This window comes from Oxyura jamaicensis, chromosome 14 (assembly GCF_011077185.1).
Source record: "Oxyura jamaicensis isolate SHBP4307 breed ruddy duck chromosome 14, BPBGC_Ojam_1.0, whole genome shotgun sequence".
In the NCBI taxonomy this organism is placed as follows: Eukaryota; Metazoa; Chordata; class Aves; order Anseriformes; family Anatidae; genus Oxyura; species Oxyura jamaicensis.
The window spans coordinates 12,064,924-12,082,475 of NC_048906.1; the positions used below are offsets into that span (position 1 = coordinate 12,064,924).

The following is a 17,552-nucleotide window of genomic DNA, read 5'->3' on the forward strand; positions in this document are numbered from 1 at the left end:
AGATGTTTTTTTTTTTAGTGCAAGGTTTTGAATCCTTGGCTTCCGAAACAAATACATGCCTTCCAGCGATGCAGGCCATTTCTGAAACAAATGCCTTTGATCCAGAAGTTGACATTAAGTGTGAAATCTTGATGCCGCTGGTAATAGGACATCACTCTCATGTCCTTTTGGAGACCTTTCATTCTTAATGGCTGTGTTGTGCAAACCTGCTACCTGCCAGCTGGCATTCTGTGAGCAGAATTAAGGTTGTGCTTTTAAACATGTCAAGTGCTTGTTCTTCCTTCTGATTGTACGTATAGGAGCTTCCTGAAAACCCACAGTAGACTGGATTTTCTCCTATTAATTCGAGTTACTAGAACTGAGTTTTATGCAGATAATATTCCTTTACTGGTGTCTTCTCTTTCTGGTTTAAAGTAGCTCGGGAGGCTATTTTTGTGATTTGTTAGTTAGGGGTTTTCATCCTTTCCTCCTGGGTCCAACGTCCTTGAAGAAAATTGAGATCGATTTTCTAATGCGAGGCTAAAAAAAGGTACATTGTCATATATTTGGAGGACACCTGTCTGATCCCCAAAGCATCATCCTGACTCAAAAAAAAAAAAGTGGCACTCTACCAAAAGTATAATTATAAAGTATAATTATAGTCAGCCTACCAAATGATGATTGATAATTTGACCTTATCAGTTTATACTGTTGGCTTAATACTATTGCTCAGTGGACAAGACAGTTACAGCACACCTTCAAATATGCCTTGAATGTACGGGGTCCAGGACTACGAAAAACGTAATGTAACCAACAATCACAAGGAACGCATCTGTTCTCACGTAGTGGAAGAATGGGAAAGAGACAAATATCCTAAGGCTGGGGGGCAGTTCAACATTCACAGACTCTTGGCAGTAAAATCTGCAGCACGGGGATTGTTGCATAGGACACTTGTAGTTGGGCAGTGTGTTACATAGACCGGTGACCGTGTGTGACGAGATGCCCAAAGATTTCTAAAGGTAATTGCATTGTCCCCTCTTCCTACTAATCAAGTGGGCACGTGGAATGAATCTTGTGCCGCAAGGTTAGGGAACGTGGGAAGCGCTTGCAGGAGTACCTGAGAGTAGGTTGTCGTGGCACTCGCTGTTCTGCAGCCTCCACTGGTGTGAATTTGTGATTGCTTTCCCTTCTGTGCCCATTGCTGCGTGGGGCTGGGAAGTCTGCAGAATCAAATGCTGCTCTATATTGCTGTTAAATTTAATTGGAGATGGGGACCTGCTGAGTCTAAACAGGCTGCAAATCTCTTCAGGTTGGTAAATATGATGGGAAAGAGTTCTGAGAAGAAATACGGATACCATTCTGCAGTCCTAACCTAATGCTCACTGGCACAACAATCCTCGCAAGCCAGTGTAACACAGCTTCAGGCAGGACAAGCGGCTGTCCCGCTTGTGTGCGTGTTGCACGTGTGTCTCTGACCCTTGTTCTCCTCCCCCACAGCCACGCGCAGTCCCTGGCAGCGCTGCAGGCCTACTCGCATTGGCTAGCACAGTTCTACAGCGAAGTTCACCGGCAGAACCCAGAGCAGTTCATCTCTCTCGTCTCCACCGCTCTGGAGGCAATCACACCCCTCATCAGCTCTAAGGTCAGCGCTGCGCCGAGGGCTGGGTGGCCACGTAGAGCAGGGGGCTCTCGAGCCATGGTGTGGTTTGTTCAGGTGTTGAGCAGCCTGCTCTGCACCACGCTGTGGCTCCACGCAAATCTGTGCGACAGCTGATGTGCCTGCCAGAGCCACAGCAAAGGTCTCATGCAAGGCTGAGGCTAAGAACAACGCTGAATAACAGCACCATGGGGCAGGGCAAGCTAATAAAGAGTAAGCAACTTACAGGCATATCCAGTCAGATTCATGATTTTATAGCTTGAAAGCAGGGAAGTATTCTTTTTCCCCACAGTATTAAGGGAATGACCTGTGTTCTGATTGGTAACTAAATAGAACAGTTCTGAGATTCTACTTAGAAGGGACCTACAGAAATTGTGAAGTCCAACTGCCCGGTCACTTCAGGGCTAACTAATTGTTAAAGCATGTTATTAAGGACATGATCCAAGGACATGATTCAACACTGACGGGCTTGGAGCATCAACCACCTTTCTAGGAAGGCTGTTCCCGTGTTTGACCACCTTCACAATAAAGGCATATATAAACTATTTTGCTTGCAAAACCTGGGAATGGCAGCTCAGTGTGCTGCCACCTGTGCCACACCGCGTGGCTCTGTGTGGCGGTGTTACTGGGCAGCCTGACCACGTGCCCCCTCTTGCAGGTGCAGGAGAAGCTGCTGCTGTCTGCGTGCCACCTGCTAGTCTCCTTAGCCACCACAGTGCGACCAGTGTTCCTGATCAGCATCCCTGCAGTACAGAAAGTGTTCAACAGGATCACTGACACTTCTGCTCAGCGGCTTCCTGATAAGGTGATTTTTGCCTGAAACGTGAAGAAATGCAGTAGGTGTCCTTGGGATGCTCTGCCTCAGTTACTATTGTGAAGTATAACCTACAGTGGGGAGGGAGGAGAGGGGAGGGGACAGCAGTTCTGTGTGTTGTGTACATCCAGGAATCAGTGACAGTTTGTCAACAGTTATCTATTTCAAGCAACAGCATAAAGAAAAAACAAACACAGTTGCAACTCTTAGATCTTGTTCCTTTCTCGTTTGCTGAGACAGTCCCTGACTGCATTGCCTTTACATGCTGGCATGTTGATTCTGACATATGGAAAGGGTTTTCTGTGAAACTTGTTAGCGTTCCCCATATCTCACTCCAAATTGCTATTTGTATTACAGAAGCACTGAGAAGCGCCAGTAGCGGTTGGGTTACTATTGTGTTGTGCAAGAGCATGGAGGTATAAAGTACCAGACAGAGAGCAATGAAAGTGGCATCTTTGGTTTAGATTTATAAAGAACAGAGATGTCCTGTTGTACAGGAGGCTGGACAGAGCTGGGAGCTGGCTCCATCTCTTAGCACAAGGAGCTTTGCTCCTCTTGCAGAGCTGCTAGTTTTCACTTGGGCTCAACTTTTGCTGTTGAACTCTTTCCTCGAATAGTGAGCATTGCTGGACGTCATGGACAACTGTAAAATGTCAGTCTGGGGTTGTGCTCATGTAAAATAAAGTGAGAAGCAAACACTACAATCTTTTCTCTTTGCTTAATGTCTCTTTGCTTCGTGCCTCATTGCCTTTAGGCCCAGGTGTTGGTGTGCAGAGCGCTGTCGAACGTGTTATTGCTGCCCTGGCCAAATCTTCCAGAGAGCGAACAGCAGTGGGCAGTTCGCTCCACCAACCATGCCAGCCTAATCTCTGCCCTCACAAGGGAATATCGCCAATTAAAATCCAACGCTATCTTGCCACAGAGGAAAGTGCAGATGGAGGACAGTAAGTACAAAGTTCCGTAGCGCGTGCTGTCGTCTTACAGATACAGTGCAAACTGCTGATGGGAGTCGTTAAGCTGGTTTTTTGATAATTATTTTAGCTGAGATACTGTTTAGAGGAGGACAGGAAAGGAGCAATTAGTTTCTTCTTTATAAGAGACATTTCTGCATGTGTTTAAAGGGCACTCTCACCCCTGGTTGCCAGTAAACTATTCCACCAAAGTGCTGTCTTCCTCAGTTCTGGCAAGATGGGATCAAGTTTGTAATGAAAACTTGAACAGTAACGATTGTGTTGGGAATACTGAAGCACCTAATGGTGGGACTACTATGCTATAGTACTAGAAACATTGCTTGGAGGCAGTGTTAATGAAGACTATGGTTATAAAACCAGGGGGAAATAAGAATTTCATCTAGACTTAGGGCAGTCCTGTAGAGGTGTATATATGTTAGAGGAGAGCCCTGAAATGATGCAGTCCAGGGACCTTCTGAAGCTATTCTGTTTTGAGACTGGTTTGGGGTATGTCTTGTCTTTTTTTTTTTTTAAGAATCACTTATTTATAAGTATTTTCTCACAGCTTCTGACAAACCTGACATCATGCTGGTAAGCTCTGTGCAGGAAAGGAGGAAGCGTGGGAGGGGGTTGTTTGAGCCTCACAAAAAGAATATCTGCCGACTGTTCACATGGTTTTGAACTGATCCTATTCAGCTCTCCCAATGTTTGGGTTAGTTTGTACAGTGATTTTGTACAACTCCAATCGTTACTTTCAGGAAAATATCCTGCAGATTTCTGTTTCTATCATAATGTGCTTCTGATTTCTCGGGCAGTTTATACTGGGTTGAAAATAATATTCAGAGCTCCCTTCAGACTCTGCACCTTGTACTCATTGTGTACTCAAGCAGTAGATGCATCTGTAGGGCAGTAAGCCTGTATAATTTAAGAAAGCAAGTTGCCACGGGTACTTAGCTGAACCTGTTTAAACATTTAAAACGTGAATGTGCATTGGGAATGTCTTTGGCTCCAACCTGAGCTTGGTGTACATGCTGCCTTATGTGGTGTTCTAGGTGCTGTGTGTGTGAACTTGATTTCTCTTCATTTTTTGCCTCTGAGTAGTTTTGACATATCAGGAAGTGTCGCTTCTCTGATTTTGCAGCCAAAGTGATCATCCATCAGACACTCAGCGTGTTAGAAGATATTGTGGAAAGTATCTCTGGAGAATCCACCAAGTCTCGACAGATCTGTTATCAGTCGCTGCAAGAATCCGTGCAGGTCTCACTAGCCCTCTTCCCAGCTTTCATTCATCAGTCAGGTATAACCATAGGACGGGCTTTAATGCTGTGAGTAGCTTTATGACCTACCGATAACATCCAAAGTCCCTCAGCCTAGATCTTGGTGTTCATGTGAAGTGTGTGGGCTTGCTGTGCCTAAGTGTAAAGTGAGTCTTTACTGCTGGGTGGGCTGGGCTGATTCAGAACAGGAAAGGGAGATCTGTCATCTAGAACTCAGGCATGAAGGCTTCCAGAAGGTGGAGATGCCCTGTGTTGTGTTCAGCAGTGAACAGGAATGGAGCTATTCATGAGCACCCAAAAAAGAGCTTTAAAGTACTCCGTCTGGCTACCTTTGTCACTTATTTTCTGTCCAGAAGCTTGAAGACAAAGAAGAGTAGCTCTCATCAAACTTGAGCAAAAGATTATCTTTATTACCACTGTAAAGGAAAGGTGGAGGTGTAACCAGGACTGCGGCTTGGCCATCTTGTGGCCAGCTACTTACGTTTTGTATCACATCAACGTATGCCCAGGCCTACAGGAGCTTTATGAAGAGCCAAACACTCCAGAAAAACTTTTGGAGCTAGGTGGGATTTTCTCAGTGAAGCAGGCCTGTGGGGAGGCAAAACAAAGAAACAGAGGATCCAAGACAGCACGCTGCTGTGACTCGAGTGAACTGCTGTCTTCAGTTGCATGAGGCTGCTAGCCTCTTCTGTGGTGGCTGTAAAAGGCTGTATCAAGTAGGACGTGAGCAGTTACAGCTTGCCTTGGCTATTCAATAGCGCATGTTTGGACTGAGAGAGAATTTGCTGCAGTGCTGACCAGCCAACTGCACCACCATGAAAATTACTTCTGCAGTCAGAAGGATCTTCTCAGTTCCTGGGAAAAAAAAAAGGGGGGGGGGGGGGATTCTGTCTCCTGGCCACCCCAGGCTGTTTTGGATTTCCTTGTATTTCCTGTTAACCCTGTCCGCACAGTGAACAACTCGAGGTCAGCCCAGGCTATTGCAAGAGCTTTCTCCAAGCAGCCTGTGTAGGCAGACCAGACAAAGGGCCCTTGCTGGTCGTATTGTATTTGTTCTGAGTTGTTTGGTGCTGGCTGTACTTGTCCCTGGTGGTCTTCAGAAGTGTATAAACAATCTTTAAGCTCTGCAGTAGTACCAGCTATTGGTTTCAGTTTCTAATAGCAACATTCCTGCTGTATTTCCAAGAATAAATGGGGTTCCCTGTACAGGAGGAGGGAGTTCTCACATAAGACTACTTCATGTACTTGAATGTTGCCGTAACACGTTCATTTGGCTCTCCTGTTCTAGATGTGACGGATGAGATGCTGAGCTTCTTCCTCACGTTGTTTCAAGGACTGAGGGTGCAGATGGGAGTGCCTTTCACTGAGCAGATCATACAGACCTTCCTCAATATGTTCACCAGGTACCGTCATGTGTTGGCCACTTTTCCTTTACTCTCAGGATGATTTATCTTGAGCAGCCTAACGAAACAGGTCCTTGTCCCAGGAGAGTATAGTGTTTCCTCTGTGTCCAGGGCTAAAGCTGAGGAAAATGCTTCTAAGCCTGAAGTGACCCAGTCCACGCACATGGAGCGCACAGGCATCATGCTATTTCAACTTTCCCACAGACTTTCTAATCTTGGAAGTTTGTGATGCTGAACCGGACTGAGGCATTACCTGGTAGCTCCTACCTCACGTCTGTGTGCGCCCCAGTGGTCTCCAAAGCTTGTGCTGGGGAAGGGTGTCGATCAGTCCTCAATCAAGACCTAGCTCCCTTCTGTGGCTTAACGTACTCGCTCCGTATGAGTTGAGCGAGGTTAGAGGCCATATCTGCTTTCTTCTAAATTAGATAAGCATGCAGATCTCGGGACGTGTTCCTGTACAACCTCTTTTTTTGTTGTTGTTTTAGAGAGCAGTTGGCAGAGAGCATCCTCCATGAGGGCAGCACTGGCTGTCGCGTGGTGGAGAAGTTTCTGAAGATCCTGCAAGTGGTGGTACAAGAGCCAGGCCAAGTGTTCAAGCCGTTTCTACCCAGCGTCATCTCACTGTGCATGGAGCAGGTCTACCCCATCATTGCGGAGGTAGGACTGTCCTCACCAGGTGAAGGAAGAAGGGGAAAGGAAGGCATTGCTGGGGGCGTGGGAGCAATGAAGTTTTTTTGATTTCCAAGAGCTGAAATGTCAGTCCCTATGGAGGGAGAGTTGGGAGACTAGACGGTAGGAATTGGAAGCAGAGTGGGCAGAGGATTTTGTCAGGGGTTGTTAAAGACAATAGAATTACAGACGTTGTCAAAGCAGGAGGTAAAACTCAAAACTGAATGATGCGTTCCTAGCATGATCCAACAGTTGCTGAGTTTGATGCCTGCCTTAGAAGGAAATACTTTGCTCTGGTACCTTGGCTGCAAAGCACGACCCTGAGTGGCCACCAGACAGGGTGCTGTTAGTGGGACCCAGGGGATAGATGGGATTCCAGCACAGGAGCCTGCTTAGGCTTAGAGTTGTTTGGTTTTCTTTCCTCCTAGCGCTCATCTCCTGATGTGAAAGCAGAGTTGTTCGAGCTGCTTTTCCGGGTCCTCCACCATAACTGGCGGTACTTCTTCAAATCTAGTGTTTTGGCCAGTGTCCAGAGAGGAGTAGCAGAGGAGCAGATGGAGAACGAAGCACAGTTCAGTGCCATTATGCAGGTAACTCTGTCACTAAGCTCCCATTCTGTAACGCAGTGGGTGCCGCTTGCGGCAGTGCATTAAACGTGGCTGACTGGGATCAGACAAAGTCTTGTCTGAGGTCTTTTGTGGGACTGCTAAAAATCAAAGTAGAGCTGTCTTGCTGATCTGCTCATGGGACGCGATGCCTCAGTTAACATTCCTCCCTCACTCCTAATTCCTTCCCATGCCTACATCCTTTGTCTGGAATTAAATATTGCTGGTGCTGACCCATTTCCTTCTTTTACAAGTCTTACAGTTAGTATTGGCACAAATTACCGGTGCAGGAAAGTTTTCCTGAGACCAAGATGTCCTCTAGTTTCACATGGAATCATAGAATGGTTTGGGTTGGAAGGGGCCCTTAAAGACCACCCCCTGCCATAAGCAGGGACATCTTTCACCAGATCAGGTGGCTCAAAGCCCCGTTCAACCTGACTCTGAATAGCCCCCCACAACGGGGCAACCACAGCTGCTGTGGGTAACCTGTCCTGGTGTCTCCCACCTTCATCATGAAAGATGACTTCCTTATATCTAGTCTGAATTGACCTTTCCATTTAAAACCACTGCCCCTCGTCCTGTCAGTACAGGCCCTGGTAAAAAGTCTTTCTCCATCTTCCTAATAAGCCCCCTTCATATATTGAAATGTATAAACATTTATACACGTATACGTGTTCATATATGAACTTGTTCTGTAGTGTTCCATTGAATCTGGCTGGGGAGGGTCACTGGGTAATCCTGTAAGCCACGGCCTGAGGAACAGGGAAGGCAGAGGCAGATGCCAGCACGCGTACAGTCAGCACCAGTCGTCTCAGGCCGGGGGATAAAAAAAAATCAGCCTTCTGTTACAGACCGCCTGGTATGGAGCCCTTCGCCTCCAGCTTGCATCAAAGCAAACAGAAGCACACTTGCACCATGCTCTGGAAGCTCAGAGCAGAGCTTGCTAGTCAGAGGGCAACGAACGCCGGAGCGGGCGGCCACGTGCTTGGGCTTCAGGAGGGAGGGCTCTTTGCAGAGCCTGCTTGTGTAGGCTGGTCCCTTCTGACGTACACGTGAAGAGGGAGCTCTTGCACTATGACATGAACTATATTGGTATTTCTCTCCGGGCTTCCTTTATCTTAGCACCTTTGATGTGAATGAGGCCTGAGCTGGTCCCTGTGCAGGGCTGCCCAAGCATCCTTTCCTCCCGTAGCGGTGTGACACTTCTGAACTTGCCTCAGTGTCTTGGCTTGTTGATTTCTTTTCTTTTTTTGGTGTGTGCGAGTGTATGGGGAGGCATTGACACGGTAATTTCAGTATGAACTGCAGCTGGCTGACAGTACTGGGCTAGTTTTACTACTTGGCTGCTGCTGTTTTGATGCCAGACATCAATGTCCTGTAAATGCAAGCACAGCCAGCATTTGGTTTCAGGTATTACTGGGTACTGTTGTGCTGCTTTCCACAGGAGATCTAAGTTCAGATCTAGCTCAGTCTTGAAAGGGTTTGTAAGGGTTGTTTTAGTCCATCTAATAATAAATGGCTAATATAGAATCATTCGGGTTGGAGAAGACCTCTAAGATCATCCAGTCCAACTTTAACCTTGTACTAGAGTCCACCACTAAACCATGGTACTAAGTTCTAAATCTGCACATTTCTTGAAGACCTCCGGGGATGGTGACTCAACCACTTCCCTGGGCAGCCTGTTCAAATGCTGCACGACTCTTTCAGTAAAGAAATTTCTCCTAATATCAAGTCTAAAGCTCCCCTGGTGCAACTTGAGGCCATTTCCACTCCTCTTATCACTTGGTGAAGGAACACTCTTCTGTTCCGGATGTCTTGGAGTAGCAGCTACTAAAATTCTCCTGCCTACCTCTGCTCATCTCTAGTGTCTCAAAGGAGCCTGGAGTGTTTAAGATTTTTATCCCAGTGGGGTCCAGCAGATTTGTTCCTAGGCTCTTCCTGCTTCTGTAACGCCCAGGTCAGCCTCCCAGCTCCCTTCTCTAACATCTTTCTAGCAGTGCAGTAACGTGCTCAGCACATCTGCCAGTCACCTTGGCCTCTAGGCTTAGATTGAGAGCAAAACCAGTGAGCCCGGTTAGGGCTTTGTGCATGCTCACCGTGGTACCCGTGGGGTCTTTTCTCCTGGGACTTCCCACCAGAAGATCCCCTCCGCCCCCCTGTGGGTACAGCCGACCACCTTGCGTAAGCAGCAGAAGCCCTGGTCATTGGCACGTGTCTCAAACGCTGGCATGGTGTTTCCAGAGGGGGGCTGTAAGTGGGTCCTGGGTGATGTTGGGCTGGAAGCGTTGTTCTGCCTGGCAGGTTTGATACTCGTTATGGTATCAGTCCCCTCACTTCAATTCGACTTCGTTCATAGGCATTTGGCCAGTCCTTCCTGCAGCCTGACATTCACCTATTCAAGCAGAACCTCTTCTACTTGGAGACGCTGAACACCAAGCAGAAGCTGTACCACAAGGTAGGTCCGAGTTGACCAGCGCCATTCTGAGACTTGCTCAGAATTGAATCACAGCGAAGGAAGCTGTGCTAGGCAAGGTGCAGTTAGAGGCTAGGGCTTCCCAGTCCAAGGGGGCTGGAAGCTGCTTTGTGATAGTGGGGAACTATCTTTCAAACTTTCAAATGGTTCACAAAATGACGGTCAGGATCTGGGGGCTTGTTTCCTGCATCCTTTGCTGTGATTACGATGAGGATGTTGCTGGTCAGAGTGGCACTGCCACCTCCCTGATGCCACTGCACTGGGCACAGGAGGAATCCCAACGCTTGCTAGTCAAAGCAAGCCTTGTCACCGTGAGGGAAGAACACACAGTGACGGAGCGATTTGTCCGGGGAAGTAGAAATCGGTGGATCAAGTGGATCATTACTGAGACAGTGGCAGAGTCTCCCCATCGTTCTTGTCTGGGTCAGCAGCAGGGTGTTCAGCATTTGCAACTGGGTCACCGTAAGGTGGTTGTCCACTGCTGTCAGGTAGGATCCAGCCTCCAGACCCTCTAATTTAGGCTTGTTAGCGGCTGTCATGTACTAGAACTAGAGTTGCAGCCCAGGGTCTAGCCCTTCTGGTTAGCCTGTGAAGGCAGAGCTTTCAGGTTTGCATCTGTGGTCACAGCTCAAGGACAGTCCATCATGTAAACAGCTGCCTGTTGCAGACTTTCAGGCAGCTTGCCAGATTCCCTAGGAACTCCGGCTGCTCCCAGGAGCACTGGGCAGGGCTAACGTTGGCAGGGATTTAAATTGGCATTTTAGGAAACTGCATCAAATCCCATGTTTAAAACTTGAACTAGATGTGAGGTAAGCACGGCCAAACTGACAGCTAATTTTGAAGCAGATAACTGTCTAGTTTGTTGGAGCAATTTGTGCTTTTGGCATGGCTCAGACTGGAAGATGATCGCTGTGCTCACAAGAGCTTGCAGACCTCGCTGGTAGCTCAGAAGCTGCTGGTGTTGAAGGGACCCGGTGCAGCCATGCTCGTGTGTCTGGTCTGACCTCTGAAGCTTGCGCTTCTGAAGTGACGTTCTGGTGCCTCTAGTGGGAGGAGGGTTGCTGGGGTGAAGCTGCCTAACTGTGTCCTCCCCTTGCTGTGCAGAAGATCTTCCGGACAACCATGCTGTTCCAGTTTGTGAACGTGCTCCTTCAGGTGCTTGTCCACAAGTCGCACGACCTGTTGCAGGAGGAGATCGGCATTGCCACCTATAACATGGCCTCCGTGGACTTTGATGGCTTCTACTCAGCCTTTCTCCCTGAGTTCCTGGCCAGCTGTGATGGTGTGGACTCGAACCAGAAAAACGTGCTGGGAAGGAATTTCAAAATGGACCGGGTAAGACGGGGAGGTGCTGTGGAAGAGTGCAAGTATTCCTGGGATGGGCAGTGCTCTTCTCGTTGAGCGTGCTGGTAGACAGCCATCGGCTTCTCCGAGCAGCGGTTTGAGGCAGTACCCCTCTTGTTGCAAACGCTTCCGTAGTCAGCGATGCCCAGCCTGGGATCTTTCACTGTGGGTAGCAAAGTTGCCATCTCATCTCTTGGCCTGCCTTATTCTGTGGGAACTGGGGAATATGTTCCCTAGGGGGAGTAGGCTGACATTTGCCGGAGTGGGACACTCAGATCCTTGCCAAAATCTTTCTCCAGCTGCTAGCCAGATGTTTGAGGGTTGCAAGTGAAGACAACAATGGAGTAGCTGCAATTGAGGGAGGCTGTGACTTCCCTGTAGAACATCACGGCAGCGCAGCCAGCTCGTGGTTTCAGTCTGCTGAAGCTTGGTTGTCTGCTTGCTTCTTCTCCCATGGGAGATGGTGGGGATTCGAGACCAGGTTTAAGGGTAGGAGAGGAGCTTTGAGAGGATTGTTGAACTTCTAGTAGGCGATTGCTCTTCAGGAAAACCAGCCCTTGTCAGGGGTTTGCGGGACACGGGAGCCTTGGCAGGAGCGCACAGAACAGTTGCTGCTGCAGATGGCCGTGTTGTGCCTGCATGTTCAGTGAGGAGCCCGTGCCCCGGACAGAGCCTGGTTCTCTGCAGTCAGCTCTTTGGAGCAACTCCGGAGCAGTCTCTGTTCCCTGTACGTAGGTTGCAGAAACTCGGGTTTCCTGGGCTCAGACACTGGAGGAAATAGTCTGCTAATCTCACGTATGAAAATACGCGTGGGTGTTTGGCCCTCCCAGTGCCTCTCTGTTCTCTGCTGTCTTACAGTGCTCGTAGGTACTGTTGTTGTTGCAGTACAACGTGCTGTTTGATCTCTTCCAGGATCTTCCATCGTTTACCCAGAATGTGCACAGACTGGTGAATGACCTGCGCTACTACAGACTCTGCAATGACAGTTTGCCCCCTGGAACTGTGAAGCTATAGTTACTGCACTGGACTCGTGTTTTGATCACTGTAGGGAACGGATCCGTGTTTCGTTTTGCCACCACCTTCTCTCCTCCCTGGTTTTGTCAGTACTGCAGGACACGGTGTCTTGCAGGTGGGCACATCTTCTTGGATTCATGCACCACGCTTCCTCCTTCCCTCCCAGCCCGAAAGCCCCCAGCTGGAGTCAGCACTGTCTGCAGGATGTGTCTTAACGCCCAACCGCAGGGCATCTCAGCTGTACGGAGAGTCCTCTCGCCGGGGTTTTGTTCGACTAACGTAGCACTTTGTTGCGTCTGGAGATATCTGTGGAGTTGTCTTGAGAGATCTTGTGCGTATCAATCATGAGGCAGAAGCGCCAAAGACTACTTCAGACATTCGTACCTTCGTGTCATTCCACCTTCCTGCCCCTGCCCAGCTCTCGGAGGAGGAGACTTGTGATGTTGGGACTGTTTTGGCACTTCTGTCACTCCCTTTGTTTTTTAAATTGCCTTGAAAACCTCCCCGCTGTTTGTGGGGATTAGAGACATTTTGTTTTTTTTTTTAAACGTTTTCTCATCATTCCATTGTGATACTAAAACAACATGCTTAATGGAAATAAAGTGCTTACTTTGTTGTTTTAAGTAACTTCTAACTTATTTTAGTTTCCATGCAGGCCTGCCACCAAGCCGTTCTGCAGCCAGGCCCGTTTCGTGCTGCAGGCAGGGATCTGCAGCCCCTACCTGCAGTGGGGCCAGAGGACAGGCAGCAGATGCCTGCACTGCCCATCCTGCCCGCTTCGCAGAGACGCCTCGTGCGAGCTCCGTGCAGTCCCTTCTGCCAGCGGTCTAGCTGCTCCTGAGTGGTGCAGTGCTGAACTGGTGCAGAGCAGCGTGACCTTTCTCCGCTCCTATTTTACCTGCTGCCTGTGTTCCCTGCTTTCTGTTACCTGTTGTGGTGATCTGTCTGTTCCCTCCGGCAGTCTGTCCGTGTTGATCAAGAGCTGCTCGCAGGAAGAAAATCTCCTAATGCCAGCAGGGTTGCGTCGCAGGACGCCTGAGCTGAAGGCCAGCCTCCGGCCAGTGACCTGACGCTGGTACTGGAGCATAAGGCTAAAATCCCAGTCCCCATTCAAACTGGACTGGATTTTGTGGGGCTTGTGAAGTCTCTGATCATGCAGCTGGGAGCCATTTGTCCCTGCAGTTCTCTCCTCAGGTAGCTAGAGCGGAGCATTAAAATGGTTTTACTCTTCTGCTGTTTTTTCTTTGCGGCTCCAAGGGCAGGTTCAGCAAGGGCTGCATGGTGGGAATAGCTCCTGTCCTTGGGCAAGCCTGGAGCAGTTGTTCAGATTAGTGTGTGTTCTCCCCAAAACGTTCACAGACATGGACAGGAAGAGAGATGGCTGCGTGTGGGCAGCTGGAAGGTCTCGGGAGGGAGATGAAGCATAGGGAGCACTCGCTCCACAGTTCCTTTTGTTTTGTTAAAAACATTTTGCAATGCCCACGTTCACTGTTGGGAGGTGATGTTTGGATAACCTGTGTACAGTTGGAGCCATGCGTCCAGGCTGCCTGCACTGGGGCTGATTTGTTTGTGGGCTTTGTACCCTGCAGTGAGTGGTGGGAAAGATGCAGGTGAACCGGAGTCCCACCTGCTTGGGGCCCTGTGCCCCCAGGCCCTGTACCTGGGGGCTGTGAGCTGTCTGCGGAGGTCCTCAGGGGGCTGTGAAGAGCAGCCCAGTGAGGTTACTGCGAGGACTGCAGCCCTGCTGCCGTCCCAGAGAGGTCTCGTGCATCCTCACTGCTACTGGAAGTCCTTCTGTGGAGAAATGGGGGGAGTCAGGGCTTCACTCTGCTCCCAGCACCGTGCTCTGGGCTGGTGATTGTTTCTTGCAAAACCTTTGTGATCGTGGCTGTCTGCTGACAGGGTGAAAGTGCGTGTTTTTCCCTGGCTGGGCAACTGATCAAGGGCAGCAGCTGGAAGGGGGCCAAAGCCCAGGTTGCAACCTGCCAGCCCCTGTGCTATGAACTAATTCTCCATTGCTGGTCACTTTGAGTGCTTAGTCTAAGTTCCACCCAGGTCCATAGACAAAGCCAAAAATGCCCCCCACCTTGCCTTGAAGCAGTGTGCTGGGGTTGAGGTTCCTGGGCTCTTCCCCAGGGTGGGAGCAGTGAAGTGGATCCCGTGTCCCCCCAGCTCCCCTACAGCTGGCCCTGGCTCACCTAGGTGCTGTCCCCATGTGTCCCCAAGGCAGTGAGCTACGTGGGGTGGCAGGGGAGCGCCTGGCCCTGGGTGTTGGGCACTTGCTGAGTAAATGTCACAGTAACTGCGTGTATCTGTGTTAATCTTACCCAAAGCATCTCCTTCCCCTGCACCACCACCCTCTGTGCCAGGTGGGTGCTGGGGAGCAGACTCCCCCCCTCAAACCCCCTCTTTGCAGGGCTGGCAGCAGCTCCTGGTCAGCAAAAGGGGCCGTGGGACAAGCGCTGGCCGTTGCCCTGTTTGCCCAGGGGGAAGCCGTGCCCCAAACCCTGGCGGCTCCCCCTGAGCCCGGCCTGGGCCCCTCCGAGGCCGGGGGCTCCCTGTGGCCGCGGCGGCTGCTTTAAGGGGAGGGCCGGGAGGGCCGAGCCGGCCCCGGCCGGGCGTTTAAAGCTTCCACCCGGGCGGCCGAGGCCAACTCCGAGTCGCCCGCCCCGGCCATGGGCTCCCTGGGGCGCTGCCTGGCCCGGGGCCTGCTGCGGGGGCAGCCCGGGCTCGGCCGCCCCCTCGGGCCGCCCCGCCGCTACGGCTCCGGTGAGACCCGGCCTGGGGCCCCCGGCCCCGTCCTGCCCTCCGGCCCTTCCCTGCCCTGTCCCCGGGGACCCTGTCCCCATCCCCGGCCCTTCCCCATGGCCCCGCTGCCCGTCCCCTCCCGCTGCCCCCGGCTTGGTGCTGGGGGCTCCTGACCCCGAGCCCTGGGCGCTGGGGCTGGCGGTGGCTTCCCCGGTGCCACCCTGGGGTTTGGTGTCCCCAGGGCCAGGTCGGGGCTGTCCTGCTCTGCCCTGGGGGGACAGGCACGGGGTGTCCCCCCTAACCCCGGGGCTGGCGCTGGAACGCTCTCGCTTGGATTTGCATCCTCTTTCCCGGCTCCTGCCTGGCTGCGCAGGGATGCTCGGTGCCCCTGGGGACTTGTGCCCTCCTCGCTCTGCTCCTGCTTGCGCCTTCCCCTGCTGCGTGGCTCCGGCATGGGCTGAGGGTGACAGTGACAGCCCTGCCAGGCCCTGCCACCAGCCAAAACCAGGGCGAGCCCATCCCACGCTGGGATCAAGCGGTGCTGGACGCGTCCCCGGCGCTCATCACAGCATCGCTGCGTGTCCCTCGGGCCCACGGCCGCATCCAGCCAGTGGGGGCCCAGGCGCTGCTGGTGGGGGGGACACCGCAGGGCCCACGGTGACAGGGATGGGGAAGGGCACGGTGCTGGGCACGGAGACGCGGACGGCACTGGGTTTGCTTCAGTGTCCCCGTGCCCCCCGTAGCCCCCCCGGAGCTGCGGGAGCAGACGCTGGTGCTGGTGAAGCCGGACGCGGTGCAGCGGCGGCTGGTGGGAGACGTCATCCGACGCTTCGAGCGGCGTGGGTTCAAGCTGGTGGCCATGAAGCTGCTCCAGGTACCCGTCCCTACGCTGCAGCCCCCCGGGGGACCCCGCACCATGGGGATGAACGCGGGCACCCACCGGGTGTCCCTGCCGTCACCCCGCGGTGCCGTCAGGCGGACCGGGGCCTCCTGGACAAGCACTACCAGCAGCTGCGGCAGAAGCCCTTCTACCCCGCGCTCCTCTCCTACATGACCTCGGGGCCACTGGTGGCCATGGTGAGCAGCCAGCCCTCGCTCCCCCTCGGCCTCTCCGGGGCCATGGGGCTCAGGTGTCCCCTGTCCCACAGGTGTGGGAGGGCTACAACGTGGTGCGGTCCTCGCGGGCCATGGTGGGGGACACCAACTCGGCACAGGCGGCGGCGGGGACCATCCGCGGGGACTTCAGCATGCACGTCAGCAGGTAGGGGGGGCGTGGGGACGAGGATGGCGGGGGACCCCCGCGGCCACGTCCCCGTCCCCATCCCCGCGCAGGAACGTGGTGCACGCCAGCGACTCGGTGGAGACGGCGCTGCAGGAGATCGGCTTCTGGTTCCAGCGGGACGAGCTGGTGGCCTGGGAGAGCAGCGACCAGGACTACACCTACGGGCCCTAGGGACGACCAGCCAGAACGCGCCCCCCCCCGTCCCCTCCCCAGCTCATTAAAACCCAGTGCCACCAGCGTGGCTCTGCTCTTGTCAATTGGTGGCCATCACGGGGCACTGGGATGGCACGGGGAAGCTCTGGGGGGCACCAGGATGGTGCTGGGGTGGTAACGGCCAGCACTGGGTTGGCACTGGGAGTCACTGGGCGTTACTGGGAAGCTCTGGAAGGTGCTGAGATGGTGCCGAGAAGTGCTGGGCGGCTCTGGCGGCAACGGGGGGCACTGAGCCGTCACTGGGAGGCACCGGGAGGTCGCTGGGGTGTAGTGAGGCACTGGGACGTCTATAGAGGTCACTGGGACAGTGCTGGGGAGGCTGTGGGGGGCACCAGGACGCCACCGAGATGTACTGGGGGGCACTGGGGGGTCACTGGGGACAGCGTGAGGCTCGGTGGGGCACTGGGAGGGACTGGAGGGGACTGGGAGAGCGGGAGGGGGGCTCTGAGAGGCACTGGGATGGCACTGGGAGGGGCCGGGACGTCACTGGGAGCCCTGGGACGGGGGCACTGGGACAGGGCTACTGGGAGCACTGGGACCGGGGCACTGGGAGCACTGGGCGGCGCTGTGGGATCCCGCTCCAGCCCCGCTCCGTTGCCAGGCGACGCCCGCAGGCGCATGCGCCGGGCAGGCGGCGGCACGGCGAGAACTACAGCTCCCGGCATGCCCCGCGCGGAGCCGCCTCCACCACAGCCGTGCCGCGTCGCGCGGAACTACAACTCCCGGCGGGCCGCGCGGCGGCGGGGACTACAGCTCCCGGCAGGCAGCGGGGGGGGGGCAGAGAGGGGCCGTGAGGGGCCGTCATGGCGCAGGGCGCCGCCGCCGCCTCCCGGCCGCCGGGGGACGTGGAGGCCGACGAGTGCCTGCGGGAGTACCGGCACCTCTTCAGCCCCGACATCCTGGCGTGAGTGAGCGCCCGGCGGGGCGGGGGCCGGCCCCGGGGCACGGCTCTGACCCCCCCCCCCCCTCCCCGCTCCGTGTTCTCCCCTCAGGGGCCAGGTGGCCTTCGTCACCGGCGGCGGCTCCGGTATCGGCTTCCGCATCGCCGAGATCTTCATGAGGTGAGGGCGCTGCCCCCCGGCCCCCTGACCCCCCCCTCCTTCTGGCCCCCTGACCCCCCCCCC

General features: G+C 53.3%; 2 protein-coding genes across 6 annotated transcripts in view; both read left to right on the forward strand.

The window, feature by feature from the left end:
• XPO6 (exportin 6) overlaps window positions 1-12,808 on the forward strand; it is a 53,422-nt gene extending 40,614 nt beyond the window's left edge. For all 4 annotated transcript variants that reach the window (XM_035339979.1, XM_035339980.1, XM_035339981.1 and 1 more), the window contains 10 exons: window positions 1,477-1,621; window positions 2,295-2,441; window positions 3,205-3,394; window positions 4,542-4,697; window positions 5,966-6,080; window positions 6,566-6,737; window positions 7,178-7,339; window positions 9,711-9,809; window positions 10,932-11,162; window positions 12,084-12,808. In XM_035339979.1, coding sequence (XP_035195870.1) covers window positions 1,477-1,621; window positions 2,295-2,441; window positions 3,205-3,394; window positions 4,542-4,697; window positions 5,966-6,080; window positions 6,566-6,737; window positions 7,178-7,339; window positions 9,711-9,809; window positions 10,932-11,162; window positions 12,084-12,185 — 1,519 coding nt within the window. In that variant the 3' untranslated portion in view covers window positions 12,186-12,808. The remainder of the gene's footprint in view (window positions 1-1,476; window positions 1,622-2,294; window positions 2,442-3,204; window positions 3,395-4,541; window positions 4,698-5,965; window positions 6,081-6,565; window positions 6,738-7,177; window positions 7,340-9,710; window positions 9,810-10,931; window positions 11,163-12,083) is intronic.
• A 1,982-nt stretch (window positions 12,809-14,790) lies between these two features.
• On the forward strand, window positions 14,791-16,452 carry LOC118174278 (nucleoside diphosphate kinase, mitochondrial-like). 2 transcript variants are annotated; one of them, XM_035339539.1, is made up of 5 exons: window positions 14,792-14,954; window positions 15,677-15,807; window positions 15,909-16,010; window positions 16,082-16,194; window positions 16,266-16,452. In XM_035339539.1, exons 1-5 carry the CDS (start codon window positions 14,861-14,863, stop codon window positions 16,384-16,386), a joined length of 561 nt encoding a protein of 186 aa, XP_035195430.1. In that variant the 5' UTR covers window positions 14,792-14,860; the 3' UTR covers window positions 16,387-16,452. The 2 variants fall into 2 exon arrangements, with proteins under 2 accessions (XP_035195431.1, XP_035195430.1); XM_035339540.1 differs by lacking the exon at window positions 15,909-16,010 and having other exon boundaries at window positions 14,791-14,954.
• The last annotated feature ends 1,100 nt before the right edge of the window (window positions 16,453-17,552 follow it).

Coding starts and splice junctions, on each gene's coding strand:
- LOC118174278 (XM_035339539.1), top strand. CDS start 14,861: ATGGGCTCCCTGGGGCGCTGCCTGGCCCGGGGCCTGCTGCGGGGGCAG. Junction 14,955..15,676: donor GCCCCGCCGCTACGGCTCCG/GTGAGACCCGGC, acceptor TGCCCCCCGTAG/CCCCCCCGGAGCTGCGGGAG. Junction 16,195..16,265: donor TTCAGCATGCACGTCAGCAG/GTAGGGGGGGCG, acceptor ATCCCCGCGCAG/GAACGTGGTGCACGCCAGCG.